This window comes from Bicyclus anynana, chromosome 13, assembly GCF_947172395.1.
Source record: "Bicyclus anynana chromosome 13, ilBicAnyn1.1, whole genome shotgun sequence".
NCBI lineage: Eukaryota > Metazoa > Arthropoda > Insecta > Lepidoptera > Nymphalidae > Bicyclus > Bicyclus anynana.
Genome location: NC_069095.1, coordinates 14,493,645 through 14,513,756, shown reverse-complemented (window position 1 = coordinate 14,513,756; position 20,112 = coordinate 14,493,645). Strand labels below are relative to the sequence as shown.

The 20,112-nt window shown below is 35.8% G+C and overlaps 3 protein-coding genes and 1 long non-coding RNA gene across 4 annotated transcripts; 3 read left to right on the top strand and 1 right to left on the bottom strand.

The window, feature by feature from the left end:
- Positions 1 to 853: 853 nt before the first annotated feature.
- Positions 854 to 5,454, top strand: LOC112044119 (solute carrier family 22 member 7-like). Its single transcript, XM_052885175.1, has 7 exons — positions 854 to 1,032; positions 1,118 to 1,352; positions 1,665 to 1,920; positions 2,253 to 2,367; positions 2,937 to 3,127; positions 3,683 to 3,864; positions 5,296 to 5,454. The coding sequence occupies exons 1-7, from the start codon at positions 854 to 856 to the stop codon at positions 5,452 to 5,454; spliced, it is 1,317 nt and encodes a 438-aa protein (XP_052741135.1).
- A 1,576-nt stretch (positions 5,455 to 7,030) lies between these two features.
- Positions 7,031 to 10,615, top strand: LOC112044117 (solute carrier family 22 member 7-like). Its single transcript, XM_052885037.1, has 7 exons — positions 7,031 to 7,616; positions 7,879 to 8,113; positions 8,190 to 8,445; positions 8,538 to 8,866; positions 9,044 to 9,338; positions 9,439 to 9,620; positions 10,416 to 10,615. Exons 1-7 carry the CDS (start codon positions 7,384 to 7,386, stop codon positions 10,608 to 10,610), a joined length of 1,725 nt encoding a protein of 574 aa, XP_052740997.1. The 5' UTR covers positions 7,031 to 7,383; the 3' UTR covers positions 10,611 to 10,615.
- Positions 10,299 to 10,976, bottom strand: LOC128198663 (uncharacterized). Its single transcript, XR_008251380.1, has 2 exons — positions 10,771 to 10,976; positions 10,299 to 10,563 (listed from the first exon to the last, which is right to left on the bottom strand). It is a non-coding gene; the product is annotated as an uncharacterized LOC128198663 (long non-coding RNA).
- A 44-nt stretch (positions 10,977 to 11,020) lies between these two features.
- Positions 11,021 to 19,892, top strand: LOC112044180 (solute carrier family 22 member 13-like). The gene is made up of 8 exons (XM_024079933.2): positions 11,021 to 11,492; positions 13,109 to 13,545; positions 16,541 to 16,775; positions 16,854 to 17,109; positions 17,208 to 17,536; positions 17,863 to 18,157; positions 18,699 to 18,880; positions 18,989 to 19,892. Exons 2-8 carry the CDS (start codon positions 13,310 to 13,312, stop codon positions 19,160 to 19,162), a joined length of 1,707 nt encoding a protein of 568 aa, XP_023935701.2. The 5' UTR covers positions 11,021 to 11,492; positions 13,109 to 13,309; the 3' UTR covers positions 19,163 to 19,892.
- The last annotated feature ends 220 nt before the right edge of the window (positions 19,893 to 20,112 follow it).

Sequence of the window (20,112 nt, the reverse complement as noted above, 5' to 3'; positions counted from 1 at the left end):
GCTACTTATATGACTGTAACAATAATTTTATTTGACTAGTAATGGAAGTAAAAGATAAGGATTTAGGAAGACCTAAGAATATGGCTGAGTTCAGCCTAAAGACTTTTTTTTATTCTTTACAAGTTAGCCCTGACTAAAAGTAATATACTGACCTGACTATCACCTGATGATAAGTGATGATGCAGTCTAAGATGGAAGCGGGCTAACTTGTTAGGAGGAAAATGAAAATCCAGATCCTTTCGGTTGTACCGTAACGCTAAAACGCTTGGTGGTACGTCTATGCCGGTAGGGTGGTAACTAGTCACGGCCGAAGCCTCCCATCAGCCAGACCTAGACCAATTAAGAAAACCTCAATCAACCCAGCCGGGGATCGAACTCAGGACCTCCGTCTTGTGAATCTACTGCGCATTCCACTGCGCCACGGACTTCCAACTTCCAAGCGGAGTCGGCTAAATTTCTTATTGAATTTTAATCTTATTCGTTAACTTTTTGACTCATCGTCTGAATACTTTTTTTACTTTAGCGGTGGAATAAAAACTGCAGCCTTTAAAGGCAATATTGATTCCTTTGGCTTACTGGAATTATATTAGATTTTTGTTACATAATCTTCCATTTTACTTTTTCAATAGTGATAAACGGACGCTCTGTCAAATGGATGCATATATAAGAAAATATGCAAGCTTATATAAACATAGACCTGGCTTTATATTGTCAATAAGATTAGTACGCGCATTCGTCAAGTGCACTCCAAACATGATAACGTTTTCAATGATAAAAATAAAGTAAAATTAGCAAACGGAATGAGAATAAGAAAAAGATAGTGGCGTAACGGTGATACAAAGGAAGGGCTAAAATGGATAATGATAAAGAAACCATCGATGCAAAAGCTATAGACCTAGACGATGTGTTGACTAACGAAGCAGGAGAGTTTGGCTTGTTCCAGTTGAGGACTACTCTCTTGCTCGCTATACTTGTCATAACATTTGGCACAATACAGGACTATGTGTTTTCAACTGCCGCAATACCTCACAGGTAATTTCTGAGAACTACGGCAATATATTTTTATAAACTGAGAAATTATTTTCATATTTTCTACATATCTAGTTCTTATACACAGATGTCGCATCCCAGAATGCGGTGAAGATGAAAATTTACTCAAACATAATCCCGAGTGGATAAAAAATGCGGTTCCAGAATATACGACAGGGTTGGCCAGCTGTGAAAGATATGCCACTATTGGCTTGGAACATAACGGGACCTCAGATCACTGCCCTGCCAGTCTGTTTGACCAGTCCCTAACAATTCCTTGCGAGGATTTGGTATACGCCAAGGATAATACAGTAACATATGAGGTTGGTATCTCAAATTTAAACCTTTGTTTCAAGTAAGTTAACTTTAGAAGTACGCATCGCATCAGAACAGAATTGGTTTCATACATGTTGTATGGCAACGTTTACACTTATGTGTTGTGACATGTCGTGATGGCTTCTGATGTGTCGCATACAAAATGTAGAATACCGATTCTGTTCTGATGCGTCACGATACGACACGTCAGACAAATAATGGACGCTCTTGATTGAGAGCCATTGAATTCATACTGTTCAGGATTCTGAAAATATGAAGCTCATTCAAAATTACTGATCTCTCGTTATTGTTTTATGTAGTTTGACCTTGGATGTGCCGAGTGGCTGAGAGTGTTGGCGGGCACTTTGTACAGCGCCGGGACGTTACTTGCACTCGGCATTACTGGTGTCATCTCTGACAACTTTGGCCGGAAGGTAGCCTTGATGCTCAATGTGGTCAGTCTAGGTGTATTTGGTGTGATGCGAGCTTTCTCCGTGAACTACACCATGTACCTGATACTACAGCTCGTGCAGAGCGCTTTGGGCTCCGGAGCTTCTACTACAGCGTATATCATGGGTAAGCCACGCGCAATATAAACATTTTATGATATTATGCATTTGTTCTGACAGGTGTTGAAGATACACGTTGATAGTGACCGTGAACGTGTCTCGGAAAATTTATTAAAAGCGGCTAAAGATTATTTTTGTCACTGATAGCTTATTGGTTGCTTGCGTAAATGTACGAGTAAGTTCGGGTAGCTATTTACGGTATAATGTAACACGGATATGTAAAGAAATCATACTGATATTAAAAAATATGAATGAGAGTTAGTTTATTACGCTAACACGCCCTGACAATTCAACCTAATAAAATGTTTATTCAACTTTATAAATCTTCTATTGTTGCAGCTGCTGAGATAGTCGGCCCGAAATACCGTATTATTGTAGGAGTTTCTTGTACAGCAATGTTTGCGACAGGAGAGGCAGTGCTGGGCGCTGTTGCGTGGGCTATTTCACCTTGGCGGTATTTGGTCATGGCGTTATCAATCCCGTGGTTCTTTTTCGTCTCATATTATTGGATAATCTCAGAAAGCGTAAGATGGCTTTTATCGAAGAAAAAGTACTCAGAGGCTAAAAAAATATTATTAAATGTTGCGAAGGTGAACAAAACACAAATAAGTGAAAAGTCTTTAGAAGCTCTTGTGAAAGCACCGCAGCAGTTCACGGATACAGCGTCTAATGTTAGTACCTACTACCGGTTAATCTGATACAATTTATATATTAGTTTTAAGTCAAACTTGCTATAACTTAGCTGGTAGTGAATAGTTGATTCTAGGATAGTTCAAACTATTCCCACAACAATTCCGATTCACTTTTTTCTACTATACTCGTATCTCCGATTTATTTAAAATATTTTAAAGCTTAAGTGCATTGCACAGTTTTGATAGCATTATAATAATGTAAGCTTGAACATATCATGGATATCCACGGGTGTAATCTTCTGTAAAAATGATTTATTTTTGTTTTCAATTTTTTACAGACCACAAATGTTGGGTTGGTACGCAAAATAATGCGTTCACGAATTATGTTCAGAAGAGTGTGTACAACGCCATTTTGGTGGATTGCTATGATCTTCGGCTACTACGGAATGTCCATCAACTCCACCAGTCTCTCTGACACCATGCACTTGAATTATATTTTGGTGGCGGTCATCGGGATTCCTGCCTTTTACGTGTCAGCGTTCGCTTTGGCCAGGATCGGCAGAAGAGCCACTATTTCTTCAGGTTTCTTCTTCAGCGCCGCTTGCTGCTTTTGCTTTGTCTTTATTTCTAGTGGTAAGCATCCACATTGCTGTAACTTTTATGATAATAAAGTTGTGTCAATAATAATTCATAAATAAATAAGTTTGGACCGGTCTAGAGGTAAAAAAAGAACTGTTCTTGATGTAAAATGCTTTTTGGTGGTAGGACGTGAGGAATAAAATGTTAGGTAAATTATGTATTGATTAAAATACTACGTTATACACAAAATGCAATTTGTCCGTAGCACACCAACTACTGGGTAGGTACAGTGCCCGCCACGAGATATTGTGTTTGTGAAGTTAGCAACAAATCACTGCGCAATGAATCAATAACATTACAAACGGCGCGGGCGGGGAGTGTTCGCGTCTGTACGAATACTCATTCCGCAGCTAACTTCACAAACATAAAGATCCGTGACGAGCACTGTACAACAGTGGCATGAAATACTAGACTAGTCTCTGTTGAGAATACCTGTAGTGATGTGATTTCGATCATGATAATATTATTACGATCAGGAAATCATTTATGTTGTTTTAGACTTCCCAATTCTGCGCCTACTAGTTTACCTACTCGGTAAGTTCTTCATCTCACTGGTGGGGACAGCGCTGTACCTGTACACGCTGGAGCTGTACCCGACCGAGTACCGCCACACCTTGCTCGGCTTCTCCTCCATGCTCGGCCGCGTTGGGGCCATCCTAGCGCCGTTGACCCCTGCACTTGTGAGTTCACATCATTATAAATTTTCTTATTTTAAAGTTCAATTATCATCTTCATAATTGTCACCCTACCACAAGACCACAGAGCCAAAAAATACCTTAGGGTGTAGATATACGCGATAGCCCAGTGGATATGACCTCTGCCGTCTATTCGGAGGGCGTAGGTTCGAATCCAGTCAGTGCACGCTAACTTTTCAGCTATGTGCATTTTAAGAATTTAAATATCATGTGTCTCAAACGGTGAACATCGTGAGGAAACCTGCATTCCTGAGAATTTTCTTAAATTTCTACGTGTGTGAAGTCTGCCAATCCGCATTTGGTGAGCATGGTGGACTGAGGCCTAACCTAACCCCTCTCATTCTGAGAGGAGACTCGTGCTTCAAAGTGAGCCAAATATGTGTTGTCAATGATTATGATGATTATTCTAGAAGGGATGCTGCTGTTGCCTGTTACAGGGAAACTTAATTTAGGCACCAGAGACCTTGTATAATCAAATTGAGAGTTTTATAACAAAACAATTAGAATAAATAACAAAAGAAATATAATTTCTTTATATTTATTATCAAAACGAAAAATAAACTGGGTAAAATTTTACCCAGTTTCTTTAACAAGATTTTACCCAGTTTATTGTTCGTTTTATATTATGGATATCGATGGCTTTATGATGATGTTTCACAGGAGCATTGTTGCTTGTAGATGTATCTGCTAAATGTATCAGCACAGTAGTGGTATCAGTGAAGTACGAGGGCGTTCAATAAATTCTCGGTATCAGGTTGATGTTACTGACGATGGGTAATTTAATTATCTTATTAGAGCTGTCTTTAGCTTAACTCTTTAAATATAAAATTTCATTAAATTATCTTCATAAGTATTCAAGATATCATTACCCAACCACAACTATGATGATGATAGTGTTGAAAAAATATCCAAAAAGCTATTCAAGAAGATATGGTAGTAGTTTATCACATTCTGCTCCTTCATTACCCACTGTTCAGAACTGGTCTAGTGAAAACAAACGGGGTAGAGAGAGTATTGAAAACGACCCCCGTCCCGGTGCGCTGGTTAGTGCCACTGCTGAAGAAAATGTGAAAAAGAAAATTTGATTCAGAATTTTTTTTTATTATTTCATGCTTATACCGAGAATTTATTGAGCGCCCCTAGTATTGGTCTGATACATCAAGCTTCCGTTTGTCCTATCACCTACAACATGGGTTTAAATCAAGGCATATCTTCAAGACAAGCGCGTTTCATCATAAGCTGCATCATCTCTTACTGTCAAGCGTGAGTGCAGCCAAGCGCTCGCCTATACATAAAATGTAAATAAAAATGTGATGGTTTTCCTGTTAACATCAAGTAACAATTTATTATAAAATTCGTCGGTTTGCTCCGTCAAATATTTTACTATAAGAAAAAAAATCGAATGAAATTTTTCAGATGACATATTACCACGGCCTTCCGTCGTTGCTGTTCGGAGGCATGGCCGCCATCGCTGGTCTGCTGGCGCTCACTCAGCCGGAGACGCTGGGCTGCAAGCTGCCCGACACCTTGGAGGAGGCAGAAGCCATCGGAACGCCAAGCCTCAAAATAACTTGATCGCACTTTAAAACTCATAATTGTTAAAAATTCATAATGTATTCATTAATAAACAAGTTTTACAAAATTCAATTTAAAATATAATAAAAATAATAGTAGGATTTTGTTTATTCTCTACAAGTTAGCCCTCGACTACAATCTCACCTGATGGTAAGTGATGATGCAATCTGAGATGAAAGCGGGCTAACTTGTTAGGAGTAGGATAAAATCCACACTCCTTTCGGTTTCTACACGACATCGTACCGGAACACTAAATCGCTTGGCGGTACGTCTTTGTCGGTAGGGTGGTAACTAGCCACGGCCGAAGCCTCCTACCAGCCAGACCTGGACCAACTATAGAAATCTCAATCGGCCCAGCCGGGGATCGAACCCAGGACCTCCGTCTTGTAAATCCACCGAGCATACCACTGCGCGACTGAGGCCGTCAAAAAAAGTATTATAGAATATAATGAATTCAATTTATAAATTACTAGAAGACGCTCCGTGGTTTCACCCGCGCGGAGTTCTCGTGCCCGTGGAAATGGGGAATGAAACATAGCCCTATTAGTATGATACTTGCAAATAACGTGATTTTTTTTGGTATTGTTGTTCGACGCCGCCATGTGTTCGATACGTCCCCCAAATCCAACTCCGATTGTACGAGTAGACCTAGACGTCCAGAAAACATCCTTTAAGATCCTGACAACGTAATAACGATCGACAACGCTTCCGAGGCAATACAAACATAAGCTACAGCACAACTCCTTCGCCGACAAAGACGAGGTCCCCGAAATCTGATGTCACTCGGACGTGCACTTTTTAAGTCCAAGTCTCAGAGAAGAGTCGCGCCCATCTATTCTGCTTCTGACTTCGGGCCCCATCAGGCGATGCTTCTGCGCTCGCACAAACCTGCAGGTGACGCCGTTGAGGTCCCATTGAGGAGTCTACGGCACTTACACAATCAGAAAAATAAAACATGTTTTTGATGCTGTTGAGCGGACATCTATCGTCATCGCCAAAGAATAAATTACTTCGAAGAGGTCATCGCTATTGAATAATAATTATTATTATATATACAGCAACATTCACACTGAATCGGATTTCGGTCATCGAGTGCCGGTGCCGTTGGTGTTGCTAACTTGCTAGCATTCGTTGTATTGGTGTTTCATAGTTCATTGACATTATTGTGTGAAGTGAGACGATGATAAGATAAAATAAATGAATATAACTATATATGTATATTTGGATTTTTTAAGCTACCTAACTTTTAATTCAAGCAATTCTGCAAATTGTTCTCATACAAATGTTTAAGAGTCAAGCAGAAGAAGTAGGGGAAGAAGTGCACATAAGTCAAAGCGAAGCTTGACCGGGTCCGCTAGTACTTATATAAAATTCTCGTGTTGCATTGTTTGTTATCAAACTCCTCTGATACGACAGGTTCATTTTTAAGAAATGTAATAAATGTGTGCATATCGGTTCTGAGAATCTGCCAAATTCTCTATACCTATATTTCAATCATATATTCAAAGTGGTGCAGGTGGTGGGTGGTGGTGGTCCATCAATCAAAACATCCAGGTCAAACTACGATAGCCAAGGCATCTAGTATCATTTAAACTTTGTCAAATGATATTAAACATGAAATAAAAAAAAAACATTATTTTTTATTCAAAGCAGCCTATTTTAATTTTTTTAGGGAATTTGAATAAATTACTAAATGGTCTTTTTAAAATGCGTGATCTAGACGGACGAAATAACAAAAAAAAAATTGTTTTATTAAAAAAAAATGTTCTTTTAAAAATTTAGATAAATGCTGATAAAGGGTACTCGTGTAAGCACAAGCCTTGAAACGATGATGAAATTAAGATAAAATATGTAGTGAAGATGTTAACATTTAACGAAATGCTTGTAGTGCATTTAGTGCAGTAATATATAAAAAAAAGAAGTTTAAAGATGTCCAATATACAGACACAGAAAAGTGACGTGAAAATAGAATCAAGTTCAAAAGACACAGACAACACATCAGCAAAACGAGTGAAAAGGCCTTTGAGCCTTGACGATGTCTTGACTAATGAATTGGGCTTTGGCTGGTTTCAACTACGAAATATCTTCTTGGTTGCTATACCCATTTTGGTCTCTCCTTTTGCGAACGAATATGTGTTTTCAGCAGCTGCAATACCTCACAGGTAAAGATATAAATATGATGAATGCGAATGCAATTATTTAATTTGATTGTTATTATATTATTATGTCTTTGTAGTAAATTATCTTACGAGTAGTCACTCAAAAGTTTTAAAATAGTTACCCTTACTTACCGTAAAGATATAAACCATAGATAAATTTTTGTTATTTCTCATATTAGGCGTGATTTGGACTTTTCCGAATTTATTTTACCATTTATTTTATTGTATATTATGATACAATAAAATGTGAATAATTTGTTTCTAGATGCCGAATCCCAGAATGTGGTGAAGTTGGCAAGGCGCATAAATATGATCCAAAATGGATCCTAAATGCTGTGCCATCGACTAGCAAAGGTTTTGACAGCTGTCACAGATTTGCTCCTTTATATATTGAAAGTAACGGAACTTTGGGTTACTGTCCTGCTAATCTGTTTGATAATACCACAACAATTGATTGTGAAGCATTTGTATACGCTAATAACAACACAGTAGTATACGAAGTTAGTATAATTTTTTCAGTATTTTCTGTTATATTTTTTAAAAACTTTACTATAATTTACATAACTATATTTACAGTTTGATCTCGGATGCCAAAATTGGTTGCGAGCTCTGGCAGGGACATTGAACAGTATAGGTACCCTATTGGTATTACCTATAACCGGTTATATTTCTGATCGTTTTGGCAGAAGGATAGCTCTTATCATCAGCGTCCTCAACCTGGGCGCCATTGGTCTCATCCGCGCATTCTCTGTCAATTACACAATGTACCTAATACTTCAAATTCTGCAGACAACTCTTGGGGCCGGTACATACAGCAGTGCTTACATTTTCGGTACGAGTAAATACTATCTCTTCAGTTCTTCTTTTCCTAATCTTTTGTGGTAAATAGTAATATTTAGTTTAATTTAATATTGTTTCTTTTAGTTACAGAACTGGTTGGGCCCAAGTATCGAGTGCTCATAAGTGCTACGTCCTCTTCATTACTGGGCCTTGGTCAGATGACTCTTGGTGGTGTAGCATGGCTAATACCACCTTGGCGGACTCTGCTAATAGCTTTGCATATCCCTTGCTTCTTTATTCTATTCTATTTCTGGAAACTCTCTGAAAGTTTGAGGTGGCTGCTTTCTAAAAACAAGCACTCAGAGGCTAAGGAAATTTTACTGACTATTGCAAGAGTTAATAAAAAGAATATCAGCGAGAAGTCGCTAAACGCTCTTTTACAGGAAAAGGAGCATGATGTTGTCCCATCTCAAGTAATTTTTTGCTAGTAACTATTTGTTAACAATAATAAAACAAAACGAATTAGAACTAGACAAACAAACTAACTAAGTGTTTGTAATTAACCCAATATTTTTATAAGATCGTGATAATTAATTAAAAGTGATCAGTAAATAATCATTGTTTCTAATGCAATTTATTTCTGTTTATAGTCGGCGGGACCTGGCTTAGTACGGTCTATACTAAATTCTTCAGTTTTGCGTAGAAGAGTTTGCATAACACCAATTTGGTGGATCACATCAATATTAGTGTACTACGGATTATCCATCAACTCCACCGGCCTCTCCGACACCATGCATTTGAACTATATATTGACGAGTGCCATTGAGATTCCTGGATATTACACAACAGTCATTGTTTTGGACAATGTCGGGCGAAAAACTACGTTATCATCTTGTTATTTGGTCTGTGCTATTTGCAACATTGCTTTTGTGTTTATTCCTAACGGTAAGACGAAAACTCATAAGGAGGGAAGGCCTCATTCATTTATTAAAGATAATATAGTTTTGTAATCGTGATTTGTTGACTTTATTTCTTTACTTTTCAGAAATGACTGCTACTCGTCTAATAATATATTTGATGGGAAAATTTAGTATCTCAACTGTAATGCCATCTATGTATTTGTACACATCGGAGTTGTACCCAACAGAATACAGACATACATTTCTCGCTTTCTCTTCTATGGTCGGTCGGGTAGGGTCAATAGTAGCACCACTTACACCTGTACTTGTAAGTTTAAATTATGATACCAAGTCTAATATTATTCTTTATTCATATCTTACTTTACCTAATGTTATCTTTCCTTTACCTTTTTAATAATTTCATTGTATACATTGTGTTTGTAAGTCCGATTGTAAATAAAAAACGTTTCAATGATTTTCGGGTAATTGTATTTAAAGCGGAACTAAAGTTGTAAAGTTGTTGTAAAGTTGTAGAGGACCTGTGATAGCCCAGTGGATATGACCTCTGCCTCCGATTCCGGAGGGTGTGGGTTCGAATCCGGTCCGGGGCATGCACCTCCAACTTTTCAGTTGTGTGCATTTTAAGAAATTAAATATCACGTGTCTCAATCGGTGAAGGAAAACATCGTGAGGAAACCTGCATACCAGAGAATTATCTTAACTCTCTGCGTGTGTGAAGTCTGCCAATCCGCATTGGGCCAGCGTGGTGGACTACTGGCCTAACCCCTCTCATTCTGAGAGGAGACTCGAGCTCAGCAGTGAGCCGAATATGGGTTGATGCCGTAAAGTTGTAGATATGTATTGTAGATGTAAGTATGTAGGAAGATATCTCGTTAAAACTAAACCGATTAGTTGATATATTTTTCTTTCGTTTGCTTTACAACATTAACGATTCAAAACTTATTAGGAAATCCCAAAGAATCAGTTGACAAATCTAAATAATCCATTTTAGTTTAAAACGTTCGTTTTATTAGATGGTTCGAAGTAATTATGACTACAGTGCCGTACAAACTAGAGTGAATTAAGAGAGAGAAACTGATTAAAATGGAATAAAATGTTTCAGAAGGAGTATTGGCACGGGATCCCGTCCTTCATGTTCGCCAGCATGGCCATGCTGTCCGCGCTGTTGGTGTTCACTCAGCCGGAGACGCGCGGCCTGAAGATGCCGGACTCCTTAGCTGAAGCTGAAGCCATTGGGAGATCAGCATTCACTGTAAACAAGAAAGCTGTACAACATACTGAAATAAAGCAAAGTTAATCTTTTGACGACGTTTTAGTAACCGATAAATTGCTCTCGTGAACGAATAAAATGCGTTTTGATTACAAATAAATATATTTCTATACTATTTACTCTATTCTACTTTTTATTATGATAAAATATTGTTCGATAACATTTTCAAAACAGCGCATTTTAATACCTCATCCCTTGCATATAAAGTTTGTCAACATTTAGTGTTTCATAATTTAAGACTCCACAATAATTTGTATTGAAGGTGTTTTTGTAGCCTGTAGAATACTCGAATCTGTTGATTACATTAGAACGTCTAATCTTGACGGACTATATCAATTGTGATACTTCCATAAGAATGGATTATACACGGGTAAAACAACAGGGCATCTCTTAATATGATTGTTCAATAATTTATACCTCAACCAAGCGATGACTCATTAGTTACAGAAGTTTCTTTTAACAAAATTTAAGAAAAACCAATAGGTGTAACTAATGGAGAAGAGTCGACGACTCTCCCCAATTTGTTACACCGATTAGTTTTAATTTCTCAAGTTATCTTAAATAATGAACGTTAAACCTTCAGTCTGTTAAATTAATTACATGGTATCATAATGATATATTGAATACCTGCTGTTACGAGCCGTGTTAAAATTCTTATTTATATTATTATAAAAAGTATAAAAGGGTCTAAAAAGGACGAACCAAGAAAATATTTCAGATATGAATCCAGAAATGCATAATTTTATAATGAATGAGGTGTGATATTTCATTCAATAAAATTGGTTTAGTAGTTTAGTGGAACATACGAGCATACATATATACATAGACTGCCAAAATCATTACCCTTCTATTTAGAATCGCCGTAGTTAAGTAAAAATTAAGTATGAATTTGAAAGCCTAGACCAATAGGTAAAATTATTCATGAAGAAGGACAGTTTATAATTTGTCAAACCTTTGTGTTAATTCGCTGGAATATAACGATGATAATAATAATTAATCGTTGGAAGTGTCGGTGTGGTGATTTCAAATAATGAAAATTATATTTGCAACTCGTAAAAGGCAAGGCCGCGTCACAGATTATTTATTAGTTTATATATCTGATGTAGAACGACAGCCTGCGATAGTCAGACCTTCCTTATTTTATAAAATGTGCTGTAAAAGTGACAGCGCTGTGACATCGATCGTTTCCTTGACAACTTCAAATAAGACGTGTTATAGGCGAGAAGGTTGTCGACGAGTGTAAAATAGCGGAATCGATCAATTCCAAAGTTATTAGCTTTGAATTGCATCGCACCTAAACTCATCATAAATATCTGTCATTTTTGAGATGGACCAGGTAATTTCACACATAGAAATTTCATCCAAATCGGTTCATCGGTTTAAGCGTGAACAGGTGATACACAGACAGACAAATAGACTGACGAACAAACTCACTTTTTCATAATATTTTATTATCTCACGTGTATTAAGTTTGAATTAAAAGTATACGTTTTATACCTAGACAAATAGTAGGCACTTACCAACGGCACAGAATACGAGTACATATGCCTACGGTAGGAGCATATGTTGACAACCATTCAGCTTTAATAAACTGATGGAGGTCTGGCCAACCCGGAACCATAGTCACAAATTTAAAACCTTTTTTGATGGTGTCATTCTTATGTAAATTTCGCTTTAAATTGTTTTGATAACATACTTTAAATACAAAACGCTACGCTCGAACTAGTTAGTGTTACGAGTAAACCTTCAGTTTTATTAAAGAACCGGTTGGTGGTTGGTACTCATAATATTATGGTGAATTTTCCTACACTTGACACAATGTATTAACACACTAAGCACATGTATTCAAAACCATATCAAGAGAGTAAGGTTAAGTGGCATGAAAAACGAGATCTGTGACTCGACTCAGACAATGTGATCCCAATGTAAATATGATAAGATAAAATTGTAAAGTATAATAAAATATAATATAAACAAATCATAATAAATGATCAGCATAATTGCTATAAGTTATGAGCAATGTAGCATCAGCATTTGTATTGTACGAGTATAAGTAGGTATATACCTACATTAATACGAAGAAGGAAAATGTCAACATTTCCTTCCTCATTTTTTAGATTTTTTATGATAAAAGTCAAGGTTTTAATCCTTTTAAAGTATATATTTGTATATCCTTCAGATAATCTTTCATTAATTTAGTAATACTCGTACATATTATAAATCAAAATTCACTGTATATTACTCTCTTGGTCCGTGTTATATCTTTTTTAATCACATTGCATACAATTTTATATATATAAATAATTTTCTTACGTGTTTTTCGGTACATGAAAGTTCTCAAACTTTTATTTAAAATTAAATCGTTACTTTATTCAGACACCATCACACGTTTGTACAGTTTTCAAGTACTATATTTTTATAATACAGTTTCTTATTTATATAATTTTATAATAATTAAATTAAAAAAATGATTACACACATATAATATCCAGACGGACGAAGTCACAGGGAAATATTTGTTATAGTTCAAACGTACTACTTACTCACTACACATTTTGATAAACACTGATAAGTTTAATGCTATACTCGTGCCAGCGGAAAACACGAGATGACCGATCCAATTACTAAGACAAGTGTCCTGAAGATTTCACATTTTACGAAATGTGTGTGGCGCGCTAACAACAGCGCACAGCGTTAATAGTGAAAAATAATAATAAAAAACTAAAATGACTAAAGATCATCAGAAAAGTAACGTGGATGCTGAATCACAGAGCAAAAACAGTGCAGACAGTAAAACAGAGGAAGTAGTACAGAAGCCTCTAAGCCTTGACGATGTATTAACGAATGAGCTGGGACAGTTTGGCTGGTTCCAATTACGAAACATTCTTCTTGTTGCTATCCCCATTTTGATGTCTGCTTTCCCGAACGAATATGTGTTTTCTGCAGCTGCTACACCTCACAGGTAACGTAATTTTACATGAAAACATATTGAGTTCTAAGTTTTTAAATTGTTTTTTAACTTTTATAGTTCAGTGCCTTACATATTTGCATTCCGCATAAATTGTAGCTTAAATTCTAAGTAAGACTGTGGTTATTTCAGTTACAAACTATTCATACATCACTAATACATTAGCTTCAATTGATAAATAAGTTGATATTCATTACATTTGTTTGTAGTCGTTATCTATACTAATATTATAAAGAGGTAAAGTTTGTAAGTTTGTAAGTTTGTCACATTTTTTAAATGGGGTAATCTTCGGAACTACTGGTCCGATTTTAAAAATTCTTTCACCAGTAGAATGCTACATTATCGGGGAGTGCTATAGGCTATATTTTATATTAATATCATATATATTAGCCGAGTTATCACAGTTTTTGTCATACAGGTCGGACTGAAAATCTTCTTAAACAGATTTATTCGCATGCGCTGCCTTAACTATTGTGTAAAATTGAAATTAATGTATGGAGACTTTATGTATCTTTAAAAGTTCTACAAAAAAGTCCGCGACACCATATACCTATCTTCTATATATTAGCAGATATAGTACCTTTTGTGTTTTAAAAATTATTAATTTTATATACTTAAGTTTACGTCATTATTTATACAACTAAACTTTAATCCTTATCAAAATAAATTATTTAATAATCACAAGGATGTTATGGAGATAAGATTTGCCCTTTATAGTATGTTAATTAGTTAAATAGTTTTGGAGATAATACAAAATTTCTAAAAGGCGGAATGCCGCTTATGTTTAAGCGCCAACCGCCAAATTAAGTTGAACCTTCCTCTATAGGTTTCTACGTATTTTATAGGGATCAGCATTTTTGGTTACTAAACTCTATGTAGGCGTTTTATCCATTTACCAACAGATGGCGTTGAGCAAAAACACCATATTTTTGTACGGCGCTAGGGAGATTTATGCCGACTACATGATGATCGAAATTGATTGTTCATACATTGGTTTTGGTGGTGAAAAATCTACTTAGATTTTGGCAAGTCGATATTAATTGTTAACGATTATGTTCTACTGCTAGGCACGTACCACGTAGGTAGTTAAAGTTAGCTAGGTACTGTTTGTCTGACTCTGTCTATCTATTTACGTATTTGCTTTTTAGATTTAGAAATAGAGATTAGAGACATACTTTAAGTTTTAATTTATAGTTTAGATACAATACGTCGTACGGTCGTACTTTCTTTGTTTAGGTTCAGGACCAGGTTCAGGTAATCAGGTTTAAATTCAAATAAATAATTTGTAATTTTATTTTATTCGTTTCGTTTCGACTTTCGACTTTCGTCATACGTATTTCGTGTAATTAGTTATTATTTCGTTTTATGGTATTATTTCGATTGTTGTGTATATAAATTAATTAAAACTTAGTAAGTGTAATTATAGTGTTTTGTGTTAACTTAATTTTGTAAAAGATATACATACGTAGTCTATATCTATACTAATATTATAAAGAGGTAAAGTTTGTAAGTTTGTCACATTTTTTAAATGGGGTAATCTTCGGAACTACTGGTCCGATTTTAAAAAATCTTTCACCAGTAGAATGCTACATTATCGGGGAGTGCTATAGGTTATATTTTATATTGGTATCATATATATTAGCCGAGTTATCACAGTTTTTGTCATACAGGTCGGACTGAAAATCCTCTTATACAGACTTATTCGCATGCGCTGCCTTAACTATTGTGTAAAATTGAAATTAATATATGGAGACTTTATGTATCTTTAAAAGTTCTACAAAAAAGTCCGCGACACCATATATCTATCTTCTATATATTAGCTGATATATAGAAGAAAAAAGGCCTTTTGTGTTTTAAAAATTATTAATTTTATATACTTAGGTTTACGTCATTATTTATACAACTAAACTTTAATCCTTATTAAAATAAATTATTTAATAATCACAAGGGTATTATGGAGATAAGATTTGCCCTTTACAGTATGTTAATTACTTAAATAGTTTCGGAGATAATACAAAATTTCTAAAAGACGCAGAAATTCCACTATATGACGCCCGGCGCTTTCATTTACGTAGTTCCCGTTCCCGTGTGAATATGGGGATCAAACATAGCCTTGGACACTCGCAAATAACGTAGCTTTCTATTGGTAAAACAATTTTCCAAATCGGTCCAGTAGATCCAGAGATTACCTCCTACAACCACACGAACTTTACCTCTTTATATTATTAGCATAGAAGTCTCTATTTCTCTTGGTCATACCACCACTCTCGAAGAACTGGACCGCTAAGGGTAGGAGTAAGATAGAGAAGTTACAGGGTAGGTTAGGGTACGGGTAGGGAAGCGTAGGGGTAGTGTAGGGGTAGGGTAGGTTTAGGGCCGGGTTTAGGGTAGTGGTAGGGTCGGGGTAGAGGTAGGGTAGTGGTAGGGTAGAGGTACGGGTAGGATAGGGAAGTGGCAGGGTAGGGGTAGGATAGGCGTGAGATAGGGGTATGGGTGGGATAGGGGTAGGAAAGGGATAGGGTACGGGGAGGGTACGGGTAGGATTGGGGTAGGGTATAGGTAAGGTAGGGGTAGGGTAGGGGTAGGGTAGGGGTAGGGTAGGTTAGGTTAGGTTAGGGGGTAGTAGTAAAATTGACATCGAATTTTACGCAGACGAAGTCGCGGGCGTCCGCTAGTATTTTTATAATATGGTACTATGTCAATATTAGAACTAGACTAAACCAAGATAATAAACCTACATATCTAAATATTATTGCCTAGAGTTTAAATATCATAAAAAGGCGTTAGTTTGCGGAAGTTTACAGTTCGCCATTGACTATTATTTATTGTTAATGCAACATTTACTGAGGATGTTCCTGTGTGATAAAACGTATTTCTTATTTTGGTTGTTTACTTTGTGTATTATACTCTCTTAAAATTGAATAGTTGTCGGTTTTAATATTCAAGGACATAATATTATGAATTATAGCAGACATTATAATATTTCTAGATGCCGTATTCCAGAATGTGGTGAAGTTAGCAAGTCGCATAAATATGATCCGGAGTGGATCATGAATGCTGTACCATCGACAAATAAAGGACTTGACAGTTGTAAGAGATTCCTTCCATTGGATGTCGATAGTAACGGAACTTTGGATTACTGTCCTGCTACTCTATTTAATAACACTGCAAAAGTTGCTTGTGACGGATTTGTATACACTAAAAACAACACAGTTGTATATGAAGTCAGTATAGTTAAACAATTAATTTGATTTTCTTGTAGTTTTTGTAGAAGTTCAATTAGCATTCAATTAATTTTTCAGTTCGATCTTGGGTGTCAAGAATGGTTGCGAGCTCTAGCGGGAACATTAAATAGTATAGGTACCTTGCTGGTACTACCTATAACTGGCTTCATTTCGGATCGCTACGGCCGAAGGTTTGCTCTCATCATCAGCGTCCTCAACCTGGGCACCATTGGTCTAATCCGTGCATTCTCCGTCAATTACACAATGTACTTGATACTTCAAATTCTGCAGACGACCCTTGGAGCTGGTACTTACAGCAGTGCTTACATTTTTGGTACTTTTTACTTTTATATTTATTCTTTTTGATTTCTTTATTTGCGTGATACACTACTAGTTATAGCGAATTTGTTTAATTTTCACCATTTATTTTAGTTACTGAGTTAGTTGGACCCAAATATCGAGTAGTCACAAGTGCTACGTCTTCCTCACTGTTCGGGCTAGGCCAGGTGGTCCTCGGAAGTATAGCCTGGCTAATAACACCATGGCGAAATTTGCTAATGGCTCTGCATATCCCTTGCTACATTATCATATCATATTTCTGGATACTCTCAGAAAGTCTAAGATGGCTTCTATCGAAGAACAAGCACACGGAAGCTAAAGAAGTTTTACTGACGATAGCGAGAGTAAACAAAAAGAATATCAGTGAGAAATCATTAAACGCTCTCTTGAATAAAAATGAACCCAATGTTATTCCATCTAAAGTAAGTAACTTATAGTCATATTAAACTTTGTTTTTATATAAATAAGTTATTTAAAACATACGCATTTTATATTCAATGAATTTAGTTGCTCCTATTGGAACTTACCAATAATTTGTATACGCTGTATTATTCTGTCTTATTCTGATATTTGGAATAAATATTTAGTATGTAATATTTTATTAACAAACTTGAATAACTTTTTTTCTGATTGTGTAAGTGCCGTAGGCTCCTTAATGGGACCTCAGGATGGGTGGAACTCGAATAGCTAATAAAATACAAAAATATTAATTATTCAGTTATAAAGAGCTATGCATTTCTATTTATAGACAGCGGGCCCTGGATTAGTACGTTCTATACTGAGATCACCAGTTTTGCGAAGAAGAGTATGCACAACTCCTGTTTGGTGGATCACTGCCATCTTCGTTTACTACGGACTGTCCATCAACTCTACTGGCCTCTCGGACACCATGCATTTGAACTATATACTGACGTGTGCCATCGAAATTTCCGGATTTTACACAGCAGTCCTTGTTTTGGACAGAATTGGGAGAAAGGCTACGTTGTCATCCTGTTATTTAATATGTGCTATATGCAACATCGCCTTTGTGTTTATTCCTAATGGTATGTGGAAAATTAAATATTTTACTATTAAGTTAAAAATTTAAATATTATTAATTTTGTGCACACTTTATGTACTTGGAATGTTACAGACAAACTTCAAGTTACGTCTATCAATTTATCATATTATTTGTATATGTAGGTCAACAACGATAACCATTGAAGTATTACAAATTATAATTAAAGTCGATGTTAGTTAGCTATAGTTATATTTTTTATAAATGTATTAAAGAAAACAGTTGCCTACAATTCTATGTTTGTTCGTATTATCTTTTACAGACGGAACGTAATCAGCATAGATATGTTATGTAGAAAGTCAGAAAACAAATATTGTCTGCTTTTGTTGTCACTCAAAATGTTACAAAAAATCAATAAATAGTTTTAGCTAAGACTTAAAATAATAAATATATATTTAGACTATAACTATAGAAGTATGTGCTTAAAATTTTGAGTTACAAACATTAATGTTACCTAGGTTGATTTATAGATTATTTTGTGATTAATATTAATTAATTTCACATTTTAGTAATTTTTATCTTTTCAGACATGACCGCTACTCGTCTAATAGTATATTTGCTGGGAAAGTTTACCATCTCGACTGTAATGACGTCTATGTACTTATATACATCGGAGTTGTACCCAACAGAATACAGACATACATTGCTCGCCTTCTCTTCTATGGTCGGTCGGGTAGGATCGGTAGTAGCACCACTTACTCCTGTACTTGTAAGTTTCAATTATACTTATCGTACTGTGTTAATTATAAAAAATATAGGTAGGTATTAAAAGCAAGAACCTAATCCAGTTGTTGTAATTAAAAAATATATATTTCAGAAGGAGTATTGGCACGGGATCCCGTCCTTCATGTTCGCCAGCATGGCCATGCTGTCCGCGCTGCTGGTGTTCACTCAGCCGGAGACGCGCGGCCTGAAGATGCCGGACTCCTTAGCTGAAGCTGAAGCCATTGGGAGATCAGCATTCACTGTAAACAAGAAAGCTGTAAAATGATAAGATGAAATATCTGATTTGGCATCTACCAACATTGCAGTAACAGACAAATACAAATACGAATTTGAGAAATAAAATTGAAGTGGCCAAATTAGACTATTACGACAAAATTATTTTTCAGTAGAGTTTAAAGATTGTAAAATATTTACGTGTAGTTATAAATTATTCAGAACCACACAATGCTCGCGTGCATACAATTTGTCAACTATTATCTCTAAGCAAAAGTGTGTCACAAATGAAATCTACAATACTTCAAAACTGTCATACAAATGAAGATCTTGTAAAAGATATATTCCAACATTAAGATAAGCATCATTTTAAAGACACACCTAGAGATAATTCAAATATCAAAGAGTGATCTCAAAGAACAATTAATGATAATATTTAATATTTCACTTTTTACATTTGAGCCTATTATATTAGATACAATAAATGAATAATTAGGTTATACTAATTAAATAAGTATTATCAGTTGTACATTTTAATATAAGTCTATTTTTTACTATAAGTAATAAATTATACATAGCTTTAATATATTAAATGCATGGACAAGAAAAGACTATTTAATGAATTTTTTTACGACGAACGTAGTCACACACAAGATACAGTCGAATAATATATGTCAAAAGTTACAACAAACTAGAATATTTTACAATTTTACATAATTACGATCCGAGAGCCGTGATAGCCCAGTGGACATGAATCCAATTCTGCATCCAATTCCAGAGAGTGTGGCTTTGAATCCGGTCCGTGGCATGCACCTCCAACTTTTCAGTTGTGTGCATTTTAAGAAATTAAATATCACGTGTATCAACCGGTGAAGAAAAAACATCGTGAGAAAACCTGCATACCAGAGAATTTTCTGAATTCTCTGCGTATCAATCTACATTGGACCAGCGTGATAGACTATTGGCCTAACACCTCTCATTCTGAGAGGAGACTCGAGCTCA

Bases quoted from the DNA above. Each gene is read 5' to 3' on its own strand.
- LOC112044117 (XM_052885037.1), top strand. From the start codon at position 7,384: ATGTCCAATATACAGACACAGAAAAGTGACGTGAAAATAGAATCAAGT. The intron at 8,446-8,537 runs GTACGAGTAAAT...TGTTTCTTTTAG, and splicing joins CAGCAGTGCTTACATTTTCG to TTACAGAACTGGTTGGGCCC. The intron at 9,339-9,438 runs GTAAGACGAAAA...TTTACTTTTCAG, and splicing joins TTTTGTGTTTATTCCTAACG to AAATGACTGCTACTCGTCTA.
- LOC112044119 (XM_052885175.1), top strand. From the start codon at position 854: ATGGATAATGATAAAGAAACCATCGATGCAAAAGCTATAGACCTAGAC. The intron at 1,033-1,117 runs GTAATTTCTGAG...TCTTATACACAG, and splicing joins ACTGCCGCAATACCTCACAG to ATGTCGCATCCCAGAATGCG. The intron at 1,921-2,252 runs GTAAGCCACGCG...CTATTGTTGCAG, and splicing joins TACTACAGCGTATATCATGG to CTGCTGAGATAGTCGGCCCG.
- LOC112044180 (XM_024079933.2), top strand. From the start codon at position 13,310: ATGACTAAAGATCATCAGAAAAGTAACGTGGATGCTGAATCACAGAGC. The intron at 13,546-16,540 runs GTAACGTAATTT...TAATATTTCTAG, and splicing joins GCAGCTGCTACACCTCACAG to ATGCCGTATTCCAGAATGTG. The intron at 16,776-16,853 runs GTCAGTATAGTT...TTAATTTTTCAG, and splicing joins ACAACACAGTTGTATATGAA to TTCGATCTTGGGTGTCAAGA.